At 38.0% G+C, this 22,888-nt stretch overlaps 1 protein-coding gene across 1 annotated transcript in view; it reads right to left on the reverse strand.

Moving 5' to 3' along the window:
• Nucleotides 1-1,158: 1,158 nt before the first annotated feature.
• Nucleotides 1,159-22,888, reverse strand: part of MACO1 (macoilin 1) — a 41,255-nt gene continuing 19,525 nt past the window's right edge. Inside the window, exons 5-11 of the mRNA XM_006276774.4 lie at nucleotides 22,485-22,663; nucleotides 20,317-20,815; nucleotides 8,927-9,085; nucleotides 7,776-7,958; nucleotides 4,293-4,413; nucleotides 3,343-3,517; nucleotides 1,159-2,349 (exon numbers count right to left, since the gene is read on the reverse strand). Of these exons, the coding sequence (XP_006276836.1) occupies nucleotides 2,147-2,349; nucleotides 3,343-3,517; nucleotides 4,293-4,413; nucleotides 7,776-7,958; nucleotides 8,927-9,085; nucleotides 20,317-20,815; nucleotides 22,485-22,663 (1,519 nt within the window). The 3' untranslated portion in view covers nucleotides 1,159-2,146. The remainder of the gene's footprint in view (nucleotides 2,350-3,342; nucleotides 3,518-4,292; nucleotides 4,414-7,775; nucleotides 7,959-8,926; nucleotides 9,086-20,316; nucleotides 20,816-22,484; nucleotides 22,664-22,888) is intronic.

Below are 22,888 nucleotides of genomic sequence, written 5' to 3' on the forward strand. Positions count from 1 at the left end.
TAGGTTGGTTGCATTTCACATCTTGCCTATGCTTAAAAACATTCTGCATGGACCCTTTTTTTCAGGGAAGAAGGACGGGGAGAGTCCATCTGGGAGAGGCTTAACTAAACAGCAAGGGCTTGGACCCTGCCCAACTTCTACCGAACTCACAGAACATATGTCTATGATGCCAGAGAGAAGGCGGTAAATAAAAGCCCATGGACAGGAGTAATATAATGAGTTTATACAGGGTACCAGAATGTAGGAAGTATCTGCTCTTCTGTCTGTTTCATAAGAGTGAAGTCATGCTGCACAGGTTAATGCTCACCTGGAGTAACAGAGAAATCAAGTGCAAGATTATTTAATGTTACGGTTCTCTTTAAACAGAGTGCATTCCCCAAACAAGCTTACCCGGGCAGTTAGAAAGGCAAAAAGGTTTTTTATCTGCAAGAAAATGTTTATTCTTTGTAAACCCCACAGAAAAAAAAGAATGCAGCCAAGACCAAGTATTAACGAAAGTAGTGCCAAAAAGGCAGCAAATGGGGGAACCTCAACACAAAAAGTCAGTGACAATATTTCATGTTCTGCACAAAGATGAAAAACCTATGACATTTCGGAGTAACACTTTTATGGTGACAATTACACAAGATGATTCAAAAATGCAAATGACAGCAACATGCACACCTGGCTAAAGCTAGAAGTTTTATCCCAAAAGAATATCTGTGATTATAATGATGAATCTTTAATACTTCTATTTTATTGACTTGCTTGTCCTACTTCATTTTTTAAAATGAGGCACACATGCCAATTAACATGAAACTTTAAATTTGTTTTCTTCTTGAAGAAGAACTTTGTCCTTCCAGAGTCCACTGCATGTTTGCAAAATCATCATGTTTGGTTTATAATTTTGCTAGTTTCCAATACAATTTTGTTTCCCACCCTTACCCACCCCTGCAAAAAAAAAAAAAAAAAAAGTCTTCAACACTTTTCAACACTTCAGAAGTTGCCAGTGCAAACACTTTCTACCAATGTATAATATACATTTTAACTTAAATCTTTGTGCAATTTATGAGTTTCCTTTAAAAACTCTAAAAACTCCTTGGCACAACAGCTGAGAAATATTCAGCTCCATTTAAACTGTCAAACACAAGATGATGTAAAGTGTAAATCACAGTTGAATAAAATAAAAACCCAGAACTGCAGCTTTTATTAGCCAGCTTTACAGTCTCTTGTATACAGTACATTGCACAGTTCTGCCTTCACAATAACGCCTCCTGTAGTAATATTGTGCCTTCTATGATGTATTATAATCAAGGCAAGTTACAGAACACTGCTGATTTTTATACCAAAATAAATAGAAGATGTAACCTTGGTTTGTAATGAACATCCAAATTACCATGTACAATTTGCAGTAGACTCTGTAATGAGCTTGATATATAAGCTAGATGACAGTGAAGGGGGAAAAAATAGTTTAAACTATCAAGTTTCCTCTTGAAATGTCTTTTCCCAAGGCACTGTGAACAAGACTGTTAGCAATTCTCAATGACTAAAAACACCAATGGGAATATAAATATTTCACACAACAACCACCATCACATCATCGTCTATTCTTGCTGCTTATTCTTTCCCTTAAATGATGCCCCTTAAATTTGTTTGGTCCTTTGAGGGGTAATCAAATTATTTTCTGCAACATCACATACTTTTATTTAATACATCTATAAATCAAAGCTTTGTTAGATTATTTAACCCTTTCATTCTAAAAACAAAAGAATTGTCATCATTATTCGTGCAACTCTGGTCTGCAATTTCAGCTTGATTATTTAAAAAAAAAAAAAAAGAAAGGGTTCAGAATCAAGCAAAGCCCTGTGTTTTTCAAGAGGAAACCATGCAAGACTACATAAAAAGGCAAAATTGGCTACTTGAAAACCAAGAGTTGTTTTTAATGCGTTGGCCAAGAAAAATAAATTGCAAAGTTCTGTGAGGTTTTCTAAAAATTTACAAGAAAAACTGATGGGCAGTTCTAGTCAAATCTTGATGTTCTTTTTTTTCTGTTTTAAATGACAACAAATACAGTCTCACACAATACAATTTCATCTTGACTGCGAGAGAGACTCCTGTGCGATGCCTTCGGTATGACAAAATTGCTGGGCAAAAAGAAAGTTGGCATTCATTTCTTCAGGGGTTGATAAACAGAGGCATTGGGATCAAGTCCAGAAGGGCTGGTCTCCACAAATTTGGAAGAGTAATGTGGGGAAACAGGACTCAGGGTGCTGGTGGCTGCAGTGTATGTTATGCTGGGCATTACTGCCATAACTTCTGCTATCTTCTGTTTTAGTTCCTTGATTTCCTGATCTTTCTGAATCATTTGCCCTGAAACAGAAAAGAGTGTGTCACTCAGAACATGCAGTACATTTTTATCCAACATTAGTAGCCTGGAGATGATCAATTGTAATTTTTCCATCTGTTTTCAACTGTAATTTTCCAGCTGTTTCTATACCTGTAGAGTCGACTTAAACCTAAATGAGAGCCATTTAAAGTTACATCGCTTCCACTTAGACTGGAATAGAGCAGCCGGACAAAACAGTGCTACTGGATCAGCTATAAAGTGCTGGAAGTGCTGTAATGGTTTGTCTGTCCACATCCATGGCCTGATACAGCAAAACAACCACAGGGAACAGAGTTCTAACATAGCCTTGGTAATAATACAGCAAACTAGATACATACTGGGGAATTAAAATGAACAATTATTTACCTAGCAGTGTAAGTCAACATGGCATTTCTCTTAAATTTTACAGTATTAAACTTCAAAGCGATATCATACTGAAAGATTATTTCTGCTGCCAAACTTTATTTCCTCACTTTAACCATTCTCACTTCATCAGTGAAAAAGGGTTTGTTTATTAAATGCACTCTACTTCTTCCTTTAATCTTTCCTATTCTCAGTCTCCAATTTTATAAACGCTTGAGAAATGTGAAGTGTTTACTACGAATCCTGGCAAAAGACATTATGACAGTTTATGAAACCTGCAAAAATTAACCTGACAATGATAATAAGGATTTTATAAGAACCCCTCAGTATCTCAGTAGTAAAAAATGTCCTCTAGGCAAGCAAATTGCAGGTATATTCTGATTAAATTTGCTTCCTTATGTGAGCAGCTGAACAAAGGAATGGGTTTGAGTTAACTTGGTGCTCCCTCTGCTGGCTGCTGCATATATTCCAAGTTATCTGTTTTCTCTCTCACTTAATGCAGGTATTTTTAAATAAATATTATTTTATTACCAAGACATATTTGCCTCAAACTTATTAAAATGTTGCAGGACTCAGGCCAACAGCCCAAGGTGAATTCAACTACAGAGCTTTACCTTGGGCAATCTCAAGCTGCCGTTTTGCATCTCCTAATGCAGAGAACAGATCCAACTTGATTCTTGTCTCTGCACTCAGACTATTCTCTAAGTGCTGTGTTTTATCCTGCATGGCTGAAAGTGCTGACATTAACACCTCTGTATCCTTTTCATTTTCCTTGTACTTCCGCAGCTCCTGTGGGAGTAATCAAGACAAATGTTACTCATGTAGCTTTTATGCACGGGATGTACAGGAAAGTTTTCCATTTCCCCACAGCGCACAAATGGGCCTAGCATTAATGCTGTAGAATTAAAAAGATAACTGATTTTTTGCGTAGGATACTATAGTAATTTTAATTGCACAGTGGTATCATAAAAGCGATGAAAACACTGTACAAATAACTGCAATGAGGTGAGTAAACCCTATTACTTTCCTCCTTGATCCTAGCTCTGTATACTCCAAATCCATGTTACTGCAACCCTTTCTCTGGAGTTCATTATTTGTATGGGCTATTTGGGTAGCTCAGTGAAGAACATGGAGAACTGAGGTTTGCAGTCACGAAACAGAACTGGCTAAAATTCAGAGACACCTGAAAGTGACACCAAGTAACTGTCACACTCTGAGCTCCGACAACCGTTTGGGAAGATCCACGAGGGGCATATTTAGGTCCCTGTAAGGAGTTTTCTGGACTTCCTAACTGCTCTAAAAATCCACTTTAGAAAGTTACTTTCCCCACAGAAGAGTCCACTAATGAGGCTTGGAGTGCTAACATTTCAGACTGTTTAATTTTTAAACAGAAGCTTTAAAGATAATTAATTAAAGACTTTCAAATGAAAGAAACGTGTAAAATAACAGAAAAAAAAGTGTTCGACTAAAAAGCGGTAAGGCCTGCTAGGAAGGTCCCTCTATTTTAGAGGATTCAAATCACTCAACCCCTTGTGGACTGGAGCCCTGGGAGCTTTCTCGTTACCTGAACTTTAATTTCTAGTTCTCGTATCTGCTCTTCTTTCAGCTTTATATCAAGTGTTAGCTTCTTGCATTCTGTCTCCAGCTCTCTGATTCGATTCCGTAAAGTTTCAGTGCATTCTCCTCTGTAAAGGAACATTAACAGACAGAGGGATTTAAATAAAAAACAAACCAGGATTTTATTATCCTGGAGAGTTAGATAAGTAAAATTTATGTAAAAATTGTGGAATTCAAAAGCAAATGAACATTATTTTGTTATCTTTAATGAAAGAATGGCCTTGATGGCCAGATAAAAGGTTGCAAAAACATTATCCAGTGCTTGGTCTTAAATCAGAGGTTGGTAACCTACAGGCTATGGGATGGATCTAGCTCATTGAACCACTGGATCTGGCCCACACATGAGGCTCCCTGTGCCACCTCAGGGACAAGTGACACCTGTAGGCAGTTCTTAGCACCTGCTTACCTGCCTGTGACCCAGGGTGGGTCATTCTGCCCCACAGCTGGAAAAGGTCATATACCCCTCTCTTAAATGTTAGGAAGTTTGGGACATTAATGATCCATGGGAAAAAGAGAAAGGAGAATCAGTCATTTTAGACATGTTGGGGCTTTGTGAATTAAAGCCATCTATAATTATGCAGTGCCTTGCATCTTGAAGAATCCCAAAAAGCTTCCAATTATTTACCTACAGTAGTGTCACTAACAGCCACCTCTGGGATGAAAAGTGGTCACCAACCACTACAGAGCATCTGTGGTACAACAATGGACAGGTGACACAAGCAGGGAATTTCAGCTAAGTTTGCTACACCTAACTTATCCCAAAGGAAAGTGTTTTAGGATCATTAATTTCTACGCAGAAATCTAATTTACTCTCATTTTAGGGAGACATTTGAAATAGCCATGCATACAGCTCTGCAAGAACACAGTCAACTTCCACCAAATCTGAGCAACGGTGAATCCCAATGAAGTATTTGCTTTAGGTAGGCTCTGAGCACAGCACCCAGCACTTCAGGGGGAGACATGACACATTTCCTACTCAAAAACAGTACATTAGCTGGGGTGCTATACTACGTCTCTTCTAAACCATGGCACACTCCAGTGGCAACACCCAAACCACACTCTGCATACAACACCATTAATTGATCTATAAACACAAGCTTGTTTGATCAACTCCCAGCAATCAAGAAGAAAAAAAAATTAAAAAGAGTGCCTCTCAAGATAGCTGAAGGCAAATCAGATTGAAGTCATTCACATAAGTGCTTTTGGCTTAAAATTTTATCCTGCCCATTAAAATGCTAGATGCATGTTGAGGACAAAAATCTAAGCTGCTGTGAGAATAATGTTTTATGGTACTATTTCCATGTGATTTACACAGTACACAAAGTGATTTATTTCTGACTAAAACTTATCTCTTGGATAGGTATCAGTCTGAATAAAACAGTTGCTGAAATTTATATTCCTGTTTGATGTCATAAACTAATAATTCTGTGTTAGATTTATTTTCCTTTCAAGGCTTCCTAAAAAAAGGCAGCACTCTTGTTGTGGAGTGCCCCAGCTTTGCCTTTTTCTGTTAAAATCCCTCCATGGCCTCAAAAGCCTAAATTAGTGGTCTTTCAGGGAATGTCCATTTACATTTAGCAAGCTAATGGTTTCCATGCTACTTGTAGAAGAAACTTAGAATGGGAAGAGGCAGCCTCCATGACAGTGGATCTCAACCTTTTTAGACTCAAGGCACCGCTCGATAGACTTGAGACTCCCTCAGAAAATGCCAGCTCTACAAAATAAAGTAAAATAAAATAAAGCAATCCTTCTGTTACAAAGAACTCAGAAAGACCAAAACAGGGCAAAATGTTTTTAACATTTGGGATTCCTGTTTGAAATCTCTGGTTTTCTCTTGTGAATCATTTTTGCACACCTAACAGTGCTAGTGTTGCATGACATACTGCAGCACCCTTGAAAGGTCTCAAGGCAACCTACGGTGCCACATCACCCTGGTTGAGAATCGCTGCCCTCTGAAAGCTAATGTCAATACCACTGTGACAGTGAACAGTGGACAGAGCGATTCAGCAGGTATTCTGAGGGCGTAAGTCCTTCTGAAGTCAGTGGGCTGTGCAGATCTGGATCCACACTGCCTCAGTGACCTATTCAATTGCCAGCAGCCCAGAGAGCACAGGTGCTCAAATCAAAGCTTTACTCTTAGCTCCCCTCTTTAAGAAGCTGCCAAAATAGTATTACTCCTTTCCACCCACCATCCATCTCTCTCTACATAACAGATAACCACACAGACCACCTATTCTCTTCTAAGTGAAAATGGATTAGACCATGCAGTTACAGTAACCTGCCTTTGCAATTACCCTATTCAACCCCAATTTTTTTCCAAGTCTTTTCTTTAACATTTTACAAGCTACAGGCCAGCTGCTATTTAGCAAGACAGTTCTATAAAGACTAGTGGGAATGGGAAGTGAACTCCACTGATTTAAGAAAGCACTGCTGGTCAGAAGCTGTATATGTTGGCTTCTTTTCCTGTTTCTCCAAAGGTGAAAACTATGGTCTCAGGTGAAATATACTCTCTTGCTTTATATCAAAGATCAATAAACAAATAAGTTTAAATTTTTTTAAGAAATATGTAGAAAATGTAAAAGTGCACTGTCAAAATGTTAAGATAAAAACAAATTAAAACTTGGTGGATTTTTAATATTTTAATTTTTTTTTAGAACCAACATCCAAAAACCTGCATGGCTTTATTTACATTATAAATAGAGAACTATTCCTGTCTTAGTAAACTATACATGTTCTAAAAGGAAAGAAATTACCTTCAAAAGAAGAAAAGATAATAATGAGCTAGAAAATTCACTATTGTTTGAAGCTTAAAGTGGCATTCCCCTTGAAAGCTGGTTCAAACCAGTGCTGGGTTTTTTCATCTGCAGGAAGCACCCTCCCTTGTCTGTACTGCCTCCGAGTACTACCATCCTTTCCTGTCACATCACTTCTCCCTATTTTTAACTGTGCCTTTCTCTTTCCTTTCACTACATGAAAGACCCATGTCTGACAGGCCAAAAGGAACATTCAGAGGCAAGGGTAAAACTACTTACAACACAAAGTAATGTTAAACACACAAGGGAAAGGACCCAAGAAAGTACTGTTTCCCTTTGATCTCTCAGCTGTAGGAATCTCTGATCTCAAAAATACTCAACAAGGGCAGGCCTCCAAGTCTTCCGAACTCCTCACGCGCATGCTGGGGTCTGCAGCATGAGTCACCTGCCGGACTTGGTCTTTAGATATTGTTTTTAATCTTAGGAGCTCAAATACATACAGGAAGAGACCTCTTCAGGGTCAGTGGTGTCCGTTCAATACCTGATATTCCCTCTACCCAAGGAAAGCATCCTGCTTTTGTAAGTGGAAGAGATGATGAGCTAAAGCATTTCCATTTACTAAAATCCAGAAAGCAAGCCTGCCAAAGCAAAATTGGGAATAAAATGTTGCTGGGTACCTGCTAGCAGCAGCAAATGCAACAGCGCGTGCAGCAGTTGCTTCCTCCAACTTCTTTCTCTTCTTTTCCTCCATCAGCTGTTTTTCTACAAAGGCTCGTGCCTCTTGCTCTGCTTTTAGCTTTTTCTCCAACTGGCTGATGGTCTGTTTGTCTTTTTGTTTCAGTTGTACAGCATTATGCAATCTGAGGAGCAACAAGCATATCATTTAATACACCTTTAAAGCATGAACAGTTTACTTTCATAAGTTATGCCCCAAATTTGGCTTTTGCAATCTTTTAAAAACGGTCTCTCTCTTGACTGCACTAATGGAACAGCAGCTATCTTGTAGATTCACACAACAGCAACCACAATGCTGTGAGCTGTCTCTTTGGTGTCAGCAGAAGGAAATGTTGGGTCTAATCCTAAATGATGCTCATTGCCTGCAGGCAGGTCCTGAGCACTCTAAATTCCCACTGAACTTGCATGAAGTGCTCAATGATTGGCAGAAGTGGGATCATTATTCCACAAGACATATGCCAGCACTAGGCTTGATCCTGTGCCTCTGAAGTCAAATGACAAGAAAATCATCTACGTGAATCGAGTCAGAACTGGCCCCAATGACCCCAGCTGGAAGTCTCATATGGCGTTAGTTGCTTGCGAAGCGTATGAAATTAAATTTAAGCTGCAGGCATGCAGGGTTTACATCATAACCCACACTACAAAAACTTCAACTAATTGGTTGTGTATGATACTTTACACTCATTTTACACTGAAAGACTATTCTAACATGAACTGGCAGCATGTCACCTAATTTCATTAGGAGAAAATTCATAAAGTTTTGAAGGAAAACGTATGTCATGGACACGCATCATCTTCAATTAGCCTCGAAGCTGAAGACAAATAATATTTATGCTGCTACATTCTGAAGAGCACTTTTCCATTACTAGCAAACCTGTCCTAGGATTACTTAAATAAATGCCCGTTCAATGAAGCAACAAACAACTCTTACTCAAACAAACTGCACATTCCTAAGTAAGCAATGGGACTTGGTTGCAAAAAGGATAAAAGTGTTAGGATTTTTTTCCAACAATTATGCCAGCCTTTAAAAATAAAGTGCTCTGGATGTGTGCAATTCTGGGGCCATGTACATGGTTACTGAAGCAAAACATACTTGTTCTGAAGCAGTTCATTTTCTTGCCGGAGCTGTCCAATTTCAGACCGAATGCCCCGCTCCGTGCTAGTCAGAGAGCTGATCTGACTACGCAGCTCCTGTTCAATCTGCCTGCTTGCCTGCAGGTCAGCCTTTAACTTTTTAATGTCTTGTTCCAACCTAAGATAAGGAGAAGCATTTTAAAGAGAATTTCAGCTCTAATGCCCAACTCCCACAGGCCCAAATTGATCCAAAGTTTATTCCAACAATAAAATACATGCACACAGTAAACAACATACGTCCTGGCCTTTTACCATTTGAGAAACCCCTACCCATCTTTTGATAGCTGTCCTTTTCTCTGTGGTGTGTCATTTAAGTTTTAAGCAAGCATCCAGCAATTTTATTTCCCTATAAAAAAACAGTGTACACCTATAGCACCGAACAAAAGTTTGTTCCTTTATAAAGGATAGTTCACACAGTACTTTCTAGGGATACTATGTTTTCACATTGCCAGGTACAAAGAACTGGGCTGAGAAATTGATTATTTAAAATGTATGGCAATGAAGAAAAGGTCTGAACACTTTTCTTCACAGTAAATATGCCTCAGAAATTACTTTTCCCTTCCCAAGTAATCAAAACTTTCATCACCTTTCAATTTTGTCCAGGATGACTATTTTGTTTTCCTCATTCACAATACCGTGAGGAGGTAAAATAAATCTTATGGACTTATACATTTTCTAGAGCAGAACTGAAACATGCAAGCCAGAAAAGCTGGATACTGGCAGATATACAAATTTCACTCTTTTCCCCCAAGCTTGATTTAAAATGCTACCAATAACTCAAGCTATGGTACACAATAATGCATTTTCATCTAAATATTTTTTCTTACATCACATAACCTGCAGGTTAAATGGATAATGCACACTAAATTATGAAGACTGTAATGGGTATAAAATTAAGATTAAAAATGCATTTATAAAAGCCTTTAGGAAGAGAACAGTTTCACAACAGACTCATTTCAATAGAATAAGTATCTGGATCAAGTACCAAAAGTACTGGATCAAGTACTGACAAAAGGGTAAATGTATTAATCTGAATTCCAGACAAAAGAGGAATTTAGTCTTACATTCTGTGTGCATGCGAACACTGAAAAGACATATATAAAGAGAAATGTATAACAGCAAAGAAGCCAGCAAGTTTAAATTTTCATCTTTCTTAAGCCAGGCCCACCTGCGGTACATCATATTTATAAATAATATTTCAGAAAGAAATGCCCAAGTGCCTCTTAAACATTTCAAACAAAATAAAAAGGGACTTAATACAACTTACTGAGTTAGTATGAATGAAACATCGGATTATGGAGATTAAATTTATTTGAGTTTTAAAAACAAGTAAGACTTCCGTGGTTAAGATGAGAGCAGCAACTTGCACAGGCAAATAATCTTTTATAAGCATCTGAATTACATACCAGCTTATATGGCAGCAAATATGATTCAGTTACACAGAAATAACTCCCATTTGCTTGGTCCATGACTCATTTTAAAACATTAAACATGGCTGATGAAAATGTGCCCAATAAAAAATAGTCTGCATAAAAGCTGTGTGTAGAATTCATTAAATGAAAGCATTGCTATTTAGAAATAATCATTACTGGGTAAAATAAGAAACTGAAGCAAATGGACCTCACTATGCACATTCATTATACAGGCTAAAGGTAAAAGTCATTAATCTTCATAATGACACGCTTTACTCTTTGGGGCTTGAATACTGGAAAAAATCCTGACCTAAAGTACTAATGCAAAATTTACTGGTGCAAGTATCAGAATATGCCGATTAAACGTAGCAAGAGGTTAATATGGATTCATGATATGTATTTATAAGACGTTATAAAAATATCAGTAACAAGAGGCTGACACGGTGCCAAATTGGACTGCTGGGTAATACAAGACAGAGCAAGGTCTGCTGTGCACACATACTAATTTCAAAGAAAAATCCATCCTAAATTTCAGATTCCATTTGTTACAGCTGTATAGAGCTAAACTGGTTACATCTGACTTCAGTCAACATGCAGGTTCAACTTAATACCAATCAGACCAAAAAAAGGGAGGGGCATCTATAAAACTGTTATAAAATACATCCTCCGTCCAAGTGTGCCACACCAGCTTGCTAAGTGCCTAGCAGGCAAATAGTAAATAGCACCAAATAACCAACTTTCATATGGAGATCACAAATGTTTCCAGCACCCTGAATAAAAATGAAGAAATAAAGAAATTTGCTAACCTGGCTAAAATTCACTGCTGCACTGGTCCTTAAGACATATTTAAAGTATGACTAGAAAAAAAATAAAACAACCCAGAAAGTTTTATAGTCATATGTGTATTTTCATTATGTCCACTGTGAAGTTAGCTAGTGCCAGAGCTAGTTAACTGTGGCAGAAATACATCCTCGTTTTCCTCCGCTGTCCAGCTCTTTAGTGAGAACTGAGGTTGCCATCGGACAAAAGACGTGACAGGCAGATGCTAACAAGATGCTACCAGAACCTACTGTTTACCAACGCTTAAGTAGTCTGCTAAAACTAGTAGTTATCTTAATCCTGAAAAGTAGCTGATAGGGTAAGGTAAGGACAGCAATTACGCATGCATGTAATGAATCAGATGCATATTCTTTACGTGATGAGTGTCCAAAATAATTCCATTAAAGCTCTCCAAAATGTGATAGTTCTGAAAATAAAACTTGCTTAGGAGCTCTCTGAACCTAAATAAGTCTTATCTGAAAACTTTTTTTCTCATAAGTGAGTCTCCTCTGCCTAAATTGGTCCAGTAAGACAGACTGTGCACTATCTCCTTTTTAGGGACTGGCAAAAGAATGACTTTTTTTTGTAAATAATCCAGAGGGAAAATGAAAACTATGCAGAAGTCTTGAATAAGACCCCTGAATTAGCCATCTTAAATGAACAGAGAGAAATAATTTGAGAGGTGTTATGCTATTCTTATTATTTTCTTAAACCCATATACAGAAAGTATTCCATGATCTGGTTGTATTTTGTTTTACTGTGTTTACTATAGGCTGCTTAGAAGGTGCAAATACCAGAAAATAAACACACAGCCCTAACAACTAGATAAAAACTATATCACTGAGTCCCTTCTGTAACAGCTTCATCCTCTGTTAAACTAGACAAGGTAAGTTAGCTTTAAGCAATGGTAAGTTAGCAATCAAGAAGCAATACGCACCCCTCTCCTCCACCTCTGACTCAAACTCCCTTCAGACTGGTTCAGCCTGAACACACAGAAAAAGCCTTATGAATATTTTTCCACTATGCTGGGCTGCAGTGGGTCGAAGGTTTTTGGCATAAGCTTGTCAGAGTCCGAGTCTTAGCAGTTAAATTTTTCAAGTGGGTTCCAAAGCCTCAAGTACAGTTCCTTTTATCCGTAAGGAGTCTAAAGGGCTTGTGCTAATTCTTCTTGGTGAGAAATTTGACAGAAGTCTGCCATTTGTTAAGTCCTTCATTGCCAGCAACAAAGCGGGTGAGCTTAAGCTTGACAAAAACAAAAATCCGATCCAAATCTGAGAGTCCCTGTTGTCTCAGAAAGGTCTGTAGGACCCCCTGAGATGAAACATATCCCAGTGAATTAACTTCCAGCAAAATATCAGCGTCTAAAAGGAAACGGTACTGTTAGCCTGTAGCTTTTCTGTACACTGGTATTTGTAGAAGCGAATGTCTTGCCCTGAGAAACTGCTCCTCTGCAAGCAAAAATAAAACCCAAGTGAGTCAGAAACCTTAATACTAAGCCTCCAAAACTCAGAAGGAGCCAAAGACCTCTCAGCTGCGCTGGTGATGGAACTTTTCCAACTGGACAAGCAAACCATTAGTGAAGTGCCATAGGGAAAGCCCAGTCTTTCACCAGCATGATGCTACGAGTATTAAATCTGTTTCCTCAATGGCTGTCAGTATTTAGGACTGAAGAATCCAAGTGATATGTTCATGGCCTTGAAGCAAGATGGATCAAATCACTAGGCCAGGAGCCTGGAATAGTTAGAACAACACAGTGCAAGGTAGAATGCAAACCTCTTTAAAAATCAATGGCCAATAACAAAATCCAAGGAGAAATGCCTTCATTCTAAATAAATTTGGCCATGATTTTGTGAAATAATATGGACAACATAAGCAGTTTTCAATTACCTCTTTCCATTCTATTGTACTCTACTGTGACCTAAGCTCTAGATTTAAGCACAGGAAAATTGATGCAATCTGTAGAGCAAATAAAGACTCGCTATAGTTTCCAAAATGAAATAAACACACCCATTACAATGCAGAGTTAATTACTTGTAACAATGGACAAAAACCACACAAAAAACTGGGTGTCACTGTCTAATGAGACATTTGAACCTGCTCATAATCCAAAATAATTTACATTTGACATGGCTTCATTAAAAAAATAACACACACAATTAGCTGTGTAGTTAGGTATCTGGAAATACAAACACGCTAATTCCTTGTTTTCCCTTTATCAACTGAACGTGCATCTATTTTGAAGTCAAGTATTTCTAGCTTTGGGATTTTCTTATATAAAAGGAGTCAGTAGTTATAGTTCTTCCCCGTACACAGGAAGAATAGAAAGGTCATCCATCATTTTCATGGGACTACAAGGTGATTTAAAAATCCTCTTTACTACCTCCACCCAAAAATAAAAACATATAATCAAGGTAAGCAAAAGCAATATCATACATGAGAGATGTTTTTGCTGCTATAAGGGTGGACTCATGCTCTGGCTCTGTTCCCCAGGGTACTTCGTACTACTGTTACAATGATGAATGACCCAATAAGACAGCACTGCTTTTCTGTTATTTTTCCTACCATACAGTTTTCAACTTTGGTCTCTACATTTTTTTTAGAGAGATCTTTTCTTACAAAAATCCAGGAAAAGGGAAAGGCTGAATTCTAGAATGTCGCTCCATTTGTTATTACTCAAGCAGCAAGTTATCCTGAAATTAAATTACTTAAAAAAAAAAAATAAGCCCATAATTGTAAAATGGTTACTACTCTGAGCCAAATAGATGTCTCAGGCCCTGATGCTGCAAAGAGTGAAACACTTCCTTGCAGACCCAGATCCCATCCTAGGGCCAAAACTTAGAGGGATCCGTCTTTCTTTAGTGACGTTTCTCAATTTCATTTACTAGTTAAAGGGCGGATGCCCTATCCCCATCTTCCTTGCTTTGTTCTTCTCTTGCCACAAATAATCCCTGAAGCGATGTTACTGCTTTAAAACAATCAGTGCCAACAGCATAAGCTGAAATTCCCTCAATGCATGTATTATGCTAGCGTATTTTCTGCAAGCATTTTTCATACACCAAAACAAATTGCCACAGATAGAAACCTTTGCCCTAACTTACATTTGTTCTGAACAGGATTGGTCTAAGTAGTCAACATTTCATAATGCTCTTCTATATCTAAACAGTTTAACAACTGCCTTGCCTCTAACAAACTATTTGGTAGAAGGACCGGCAAGGATGTTATTAATAGTAGTTCTAGAATTAGTCTATATAAAAGAAAACTGTCAAAAGTGTAAGCCAGGCTACAACACTAGCATGGACCATAAAAAGTGAAATTTGTTACAAAACCCTCTTTGGCCTCTTATATCTAATATTCGAATGTGGTGTTGGCATGCACCTGCTTGAGCGCTGTGGAAGCTTATTTGTATGTTAGACATGCGGAAACCACAGACAAGAAGCTGTCAGGATTCTTGATGTGAAGTGCCAAGCACAGAGCTTGTGCCTAGGAGAAACAGCAGAAAGAAAGGATCTTAAACATAATTCTGGCTTACTTCCTGAATAACTTTGAGGCTGATAAATCCAAAATAAGTATATATCATCAAATACGCAAAAGCTCTCCTTCTAATGGGAATATTTCCTCACTAAACATCCTTTCCACTTCTTATAGGATGTTTTAAACTTTCCCGTCTAACTACTACTGCCCATTCTTCTCAGTCTCTGAACCATGCACACAGATGTGTATCCATTTGCTCCTGTATTTGTTTTCTCAAAATGCAGGAGATTCGGATTAAACAAAACCCGTTCCCATCTGTTCCACAAAAACCTAGAGAATCTAAGATACCTTCCTGTAAATCTGCCCGCCTCAGATTCAAGTTCCTAGCTTGTCACTGTGTCTTTCCTGCGTTCCCTCAGAACCAAGGATCTATATATAATATCAGTAAAAGTGGAGGGTGGCCTTGAAGTTGTCATTGATAGCCGTGTCCCTTTATTTCTGATGTACTTTTGGCCTAGTTTACTTGGGTGTTGGAATAGTACTTTCCCTAAAGTTTCCAGAGCTGAGAGGACTTGCTGCCTTTTATTGGGGAGAACCTTTGCATTTGGCACTAGGTTGCAAACAAACAGAAAGGCAAAAAACCCAACACTGCAATGGATAAGACTCCTTGTCATCTGAACATGCCAAAAGTTGAAATCGGTGACAGACCTAACAGCTGGGTCAGCTATACTGCTTTCTCCACAAATGCCACCTATCTTCTCCCCTTACCTAACCTTACCACAACGCTATTCCCAAATACAGGCTTTCCTCCTTACTCCAGATGGAATTAATTGCTTCCATTCTCAGATTTCTGATTTATATTCCCAGAGCTCCTGAACCTGTTTATTTCCTTGCCTTTCTCGGTCCCATAACATCTTAGTAGGCTCCAAGCGTCTCCCTATTGTATCTGACAGGAGAAAGCCTTCTGAGGCATGCTAATGCTATTTTGGGCAAGCAGATAGGCAGACAGACAAGAGAAAGAGAGGCAGCTCTGGGGACTTGAGTGGTGATATAGAAAACAGAAAATAAACAGAGCTAAAGAAAATGATAGTTCCATTAAAACCTGCAGTTTTGTTGCGAGGGTAATTCCAACTTTTGGGAGAAAAGGCAGTAAACAGTGCTCTGCTCCGTAAAAAAATTCCCCGTACATCAAACATAACCCAACTGCTCGAGGAATCCAAAGATATCCACAGGAATAATTAGCATAAAAGACAGCTTCTCTTCCTTCAGCACTTCGTAAGCCAGGAGGCAGCACTTCAGTGGATATGAACAGTTTGGTCAAGTTTCACTTTTAGAGTCTCTCCTCCAGCATGGAAATAGCCAGTGGCAAGTTGCAATTATACAAATCTTGCGGTGGCAAAAGCCGGCTCACTTCTACTTTTTGCACTATAAGAGAACAAAACCTTTTTTTTTTTTTCTTTCTATGATCATAGCTTGTTCCACATCCCAGATCCATAAACTGGAAGGAAAATCTTTCTGTGCTCTAGAATTGGTAGTGAAATGATAACGGGAGCTAAACATGAAATGCTGGTTTGCTCCAGTACCTATTAGTGATACAAACTGTAAAAAGCATTTATTTCTCCACTGGCTCACTGGTCATAAATATAGAAAGATGAACAGTTTAGATGGAAATGACACAGACACAAAAAGAACAAGCACTTTACAAAATCTCACAACATCTGAGCAGTAGATACTATCACCATTTTATTGATGGACAATGAAATGCAGAGGTTAGTGTCAGAACTGACCAATGGCAGTGCCAGGATTAAACCCCCACAATCCTCTTCTAGCCATTGAGACTGCAAACCCGCCTTTTCATTAGCCAACGAAAAAAATGTATTGCCATGCATAAAAGAGAACAGACAACTCCCTATCCAGAAAAGTTCAGCTGCTGAGTAATTGAAGCCATGAAGGGCCAGATCCAGGGTCTCCTACAGTAAGTTTCACATGCTCTGTTAAAATGTAAAACCTTCCTGTTTTAGCAACTCAGTACTTCAGGCTTGTCTGAAAGATGGATAGTATTGTTGAACCCATCTACCACCTGAGTCTACATTTCAGCATCTTTCTTGTCTGTGGTTGATATATCTGTCGAAACAGACTATCTGAAATCAAATTATTGGTGGGGTTATTTTGGAAACAAAACTGAAGCATTAACAAATCCCTTGGAATTGATGGTCAGTTTTCAGAATAAGCTAATGACTGAGGGAATTTTGGGCTAATTCAAGGAGACACTAAACTTAAACTGCTTAAGTATAAATGTAATTACATTCTGTCCCTACCTATATCAGATGCTCAGTTGGGGTTTTTTTTGTTTTTTTGTTTTTTAGTTTTGTTTTTTACAACAAAGGTTTTTTATGTATATTTTTAAGGGGGAAAACCTACTGTTTTATTTTGGGATAGTCTGAACAGTAGCAACTTATTCCAATGTATAATAAATGCTGGAACATAGTAGTAGGCAAAAAGTTAGCAGTTTAAAAGCTAAGGGCTCGTCTACACAAGAAAGTTAGTGCACAGTAAACTAGGGTACGAGTTTAAAGAGGAGACACTACTCCACACTGATTTCTCATGTGGATATTTAGTGCACGGTGAATGTGATGCACTTTTATTCCACTTTCAAAGTGGAATAAAAACTACCTCACACACAGACGCTCTTGAAATGCACTTGGAGAATCCAGGAATATCCAGTTACAAAACTAGAGAAGAGCAATTAGATCACTCTAAATTAGCTCATTGATAAATAGCAGAAGGGTCACAGAAATTAGATGAACTAGCATCTAGTTTTCTTCAATGAGCTAAGTAATAACCTAATGATATAACAAAGGTACCACACAGTCAGTACCTCTGGAAATATAGGACAAATTTTTTTTGTACTACACAGGCATAACTCCTACTGAAGGTAATTACATCCCTTAATTCAAGGCTGAAGTAAGTTCAAATATAAGATTTACTAGCAAACTTCTGAATTGCTGCATGCAGTTATTCTGCAGCTATTACAGGTATGAATTAGTCTGGATATTTAAGAAATGGGGACATGCCACATGAATTGGCAGAAGGTATGCCAATTAGTGAATAGAGTGATTATTGTAAGACGAAATAATATTTTCAGAGAAGTAATTGTATCCACATGCTATGAATCCTCAGAGACAGAGCAGAGTCAAAATTCCAATTATCGAAAAGTACCTGCAGGGAATGTGCAAACCGGACCTGCCAATTATATTACTCAACAAGGCCTTACTGAAGTCAGACCAATGACTATTCAGCAATACAGAAAAGAAAAAGGAGACAAGGCCAAGAGTGAGCAGGCAAGTGGCAAAAACAAAGATATATCTGGGGCTACAGATCTGTTCTAAACCAATCCCTGTGCCTCTTTCATACATTTACAGGTTATTTGCTTTCCTACAGATAGATCTGCAATGGACAGATCCTTGTGCACAAGTCCTTGCACAAAGGACTAATATTTTTGTATCTGTTAGCAAGGCAGTAATAGTAAAAGATTTAGTGGGATTTCTTTCCCAAGGCAGCTACACAGAGAGAGTCTTCTGGCATGAATCCTTTACCACAAAGAATCCAGTGCATGGAACAGCAGCCATGCATTGTGCTTATCTTCTATTAATACCAATTTTGCTACTCTTCAGCCAAGCACTTGTTTTGGCTTGATTACAAATGAAAATTATTGTAGGTCTCAGTACTTGCACATACGATGGAAAACCTTGCAGTAGGTATTGTCTTTACAGCAGGGTTACTTCTTTGTTTTTTTAAAAGCTCCTTTAAAGGAGAGAAAGATATAAAATGTTCATTGTTACTCAACAGCATGGTATCACTTCTTACAGACTGACTGCTAACGTTGATCTCCTACTGGGTTTTTCCTAGAACTGTTCTGATGAACATTACACCAGAAATAATTGATATATCTGCTAATGTAGTAAGAGCAGCGTGCTTCTTTTAACTCAGCAATGCTGATATCAAACAGGCAAAGCTCTCTGCAGTACAGCCAAATTGTAGTGGTGGTCATTAATGCTGCTTACAGACATAAAAAAAAAAGCACTTTACTTTAAACTCTGCGCACCCCTGTGCTGAGCCCAGAAGAGGCACTGTGTTAGTTGGACCCAGCTTGCCCAACGTCTGTATAGGTCGGGCACCTCAGCAGGGCTTATAGTACTTTTATCTAATTATTCCGATTGAATCAGCTATTAGATAAAAGCGCCATAAAAGCCCTGCTGAAGCACTCAATCTATACAGGTCCTGCAGAGCCAGGTTGAACGGTCTGCTTCTTCCGGTAAAACGCATTTATTTTCCCTACGTCTGTCAGCACCCTAAGTCTCTTATTTAACAATCGCTTTGCCCACTATATTTTACAGTAGTGTGGTTCTTAAACTGTGGCCCAGGGATCACTAGTAGCTTGAAGAGCGTTTGTTGCCTCTCCTGGTTTCCAGCTGCTGATTGGGATTAAAAACTAAAAATACATTATTTTCTTAAGATTATTTTTCCATATCAGCAAATGCCGCAGAGATACTCTTTTGATTTCAAAGGGGAGGTAAGAAACACAAGTGGAAGGGCCAGCCATACAATAATTACTCTATTCAAATACGTTGCACGCTCTGGAAGCTTGTAAATTGCTCTATTAATGTTAGGTCACGCTATTTTCCCAGACTTTAAAATGAGGGGAGCAAAAACAATAAAACCATGAAGTGTCAGTTCTGTCATTAGCTTGCATTACATCATCAAAGATAGCATTTGTACCGTTTACCATGCATACTCTTCAAAGATGCATGGAAGTACGCTCCTTCAGAAAACAGCACCACTAAGCTGGACAGTGTTGTCTGCTGATGAGTAGTATGCTTCACTCGGCCAGGGTCTATAGTCTTTCCCCGTTCAATTTTAGGAGAAATTTGTGACTTCCCACTTGGACCCCAATTGACAGCACTCTAAGTACCCAACAGCTTTCCAAAAATACATCTTTATTTAACCTTCAGATTAGCATACATAAACATGTGACTTTTCAAATCATTATAGCTTAAAATGCAGCAAAATTAAATCCCTGTGTCCTGGACTCAGACCTAACATAGCAATGCAAACATGCAGGTAGAGTCTGAATATATTGCTCTTATTAAGGAATTATGCTGAAGGTCATGACTTGCATTCATACCTGTGAACTGAAGATTCAAACAAAAAAGCGAGCATTCCAGACATAAGAATTTCAAGTACTGATATGCCATTCTTTGTCCACTGCAGAAATGAAAGGCCATTAGAGGGTAGAATTGGTAAAACACATTCAATATTTCTTTGTACTTGTATAGTGCCTTTCATCAAATGATTGTCAAAGCCCTTTATTAAGCCTCACAACACCCCTGTGAGGTAGGTAAGTAAAAGTAAATTGAGGCACAGAGCAGTTAAGTGATTTGCCCATGGTCACAGAAAAAAAATCTGTAGCAGAGTCAGGAACAGAACTCAAGACAGCTGACTCCCAGTCAGTTTCTCCAATCATGAGGCCATTCCGCCTCCCTGATAGTTTGTTAATGGCTGTCTACAAAAGATTTCTAATCTATGAAAAACAAGAGAGTGGATGATGATGGCAGAACTTGTTAGGCAATACACATATCAAACTTACCTTACCAGTGCATCTGGTTTGCTTAGCTGGTTATTAGGAATACAGTTTTCCATTAAGTCCTTGTGTGTGCTTGGGCTCTTGCTAGTGCATTTCTGTTTTTTCTCATTCTTTGTGGATGAGGAAGGGATGCTCCCATTAGTCGCACTGTGACTGCGAGGTGAGGAGTTCACAACTCCACTAGCATTTTTATAATTTTTGGATGTGGCAGTGCATGAGTCCTCTTTTAAGAGGTTTTCTGTACTTCCTACAAGATCATTATTTAATCTTTTGCTATTAATATGGTTTTCCATATATTCAATTTCTTGTATTTTTGAGTCTACTGGTTGTAAAATATTGTTATTTATTCCAAGGTTGTGTTTCTTGGCATCCTTGTCCTTTTCTTTCCCTTTTTCTCTATATTCTAATTCTGGCAACGTTGTGGATAATTTTTTATTGGCCGGAATGCCTCCATTGTGCTGCAAAAGTATTGAGGAATCCATATCAGATAATCCTTTGGCTGCTGCAATACCAAAAAACAAATTGTTAACACCATAGAATATACCATTTTAGTCAACTGCATACCTTTATTTTAAGAAAATAAAGCATTAAGTATCTGCTTAACCTGTTTACTGAAACAACCGTATCATATCTGAATTTAGAAAGACAAGGTTAACACTTAAGACTACTTTTTGATAGGCAGGACCTTACAGGAAAGGACTTCTGCTATAAATAAATACCCCTCAGAGAATAGTATCGCTATCTTACCATATTACAAGAATGACTAACAAAGCAATGAAAGATTAAAAAAAAAAAAAAAAATAGATTGAGGGACATGATTAATCTGAAACTTTAAAAAAATTGCAGTTCTTAAAACTACCACTTATTCTTCTGCCCTTGAATTTCCTTGCAATTTTTATGGTTTTGCCATAATACTTTCATAATGCTTTAAAGCCTCTCTCTTCCTTGTTACTGTGTGAAAGGCCTACATGACCAACAGAAGAAACTGCAACATGGAATGCCCACAGTACTTTCAAATTAGAAAGATGTTTTTGTGCTTGCTTAATTATTGTAATCTTAGATATTACTTATAATGATTATCAAGCCGAAGTAGTCAGGTAAGAGTCTGGGAATTAAACCGACACCCCTTTTTAGAAATAAAACAATATTTTTTATCATTTCTTAGAAGAGGAGGATTTCTCCCACCTTATTTCAATTAAGTATCTGAAATGGTTAAGAGCTCTGCAGCTTTATGATGAATGATCATGATAATGTCCAGGTCTAACAGTCCCAGTAACTGCACAGGTCTCATTTATCTCTGTTTTATTACAGCAGTTAGACAACTCAGGAAACGCATTTCAGCACAACTGTTATTTTCTGACAGTGAGAGTCACCGTGTTCTGCTTCATACCTAATGCCATTGCCAGATTCAGGCAACCGTCACCCAGTAACATAGTACTTCTCTTATATATACAGTGCTCCACAAACCATGAAATAAGGTGAAAATTCATATGGAGGAATTTGCTTTAAAAGTATTTGCTGTAAAATGGATTTTTTTTCATTTTGAAAAATTAGTTTCTGGTAATTGTAGATTAAATGTATTGCTCCATCTTTTCCTTCACTACATAAATGATTTGTTGCTATGATTGTTTATTTGTTTAAATAAAATTAAAAGCATAATTAAAAGTAACTGCTGTTTAATTCAGAGGGAGAAGGGCAACATTTAAACTTCTACTTTCAACCAGAATAGATCATACTTGAAAAATAATCCTGCAACAGTTTCTTTTTTAAATTGAGACTCATTTTCCCTACCATGCAATAATCTTAGTGTTTTAAATGAACATAGCAGGACTTTGCTGATTCTGACTAATGGCCAGGAAACTGGTTTAAAACTTCTCATTTGTTGAGTCACCAAAGAGAGAAGTTAAAAAGGACTAAGCATTGGAAACTGCTTTTTTCCCCCAGAGTTTAAATTTTAAATTGATGGTTCTTCATAGCATAAAAACAAACTATTGTGAAATATTAGTGATATGGGGCCTCACTGCAATACATTGCTAAAGAAAGGAGCCTGGTGATTTTTTTGTATCAATTATACAGACTGTGTGGATTAATGAAGGTCTGGATTAACATGCACAGGATCTTCATAATTATAGCTGGTGGCAGGAAAACATTATGCAGTCTGTACAACCTACCTTCCTCTGCTTCCTTCTCTTGCCTTTGTAGCATCTGTTGCTCTGGGGGTAGAGCTTGCTGGAGAAGCTGCATATAAAATTCATTCTCTTTCTGTACTTCTTTTTGTTTTCTTAATCGCATTTTGTAGCTGACATAACTTTTGAAGCCAAAGCCCAAAGTCACAACAGGATAGCCAATACTAGAAAGAAGATAACTTTAACTGAAATATGACTGCATGAATGAATCAGAGATGTACCACACACAGTTTTTTACATTAAAAAGGATGATGGCAATGCAGATACCCTTATTTTATTCATATGTTAAGGCTACTTTCAAAAAGTGCCAGACTAGGAAATACAGTAGGCTAGGCATTCTTGAAGGAGGTAACAGCTAATGTGGTCTAGAACGGTGTCTCAGACTGGGG

Source organism: Alligator mississippiensis, chromosome 6 (genome assembly GCF_030867095.1).
Source record: "Alligator mississippiensis isolate rAllMis1 chromosome 6, rAllMis1, whole genome shotgun sequence".
Lineage (NCBI taxonomy): Eukaryota > Metazoa > Chordata > Crocodylia > Alligatoridae > Alligator > Alligator mississippiensis.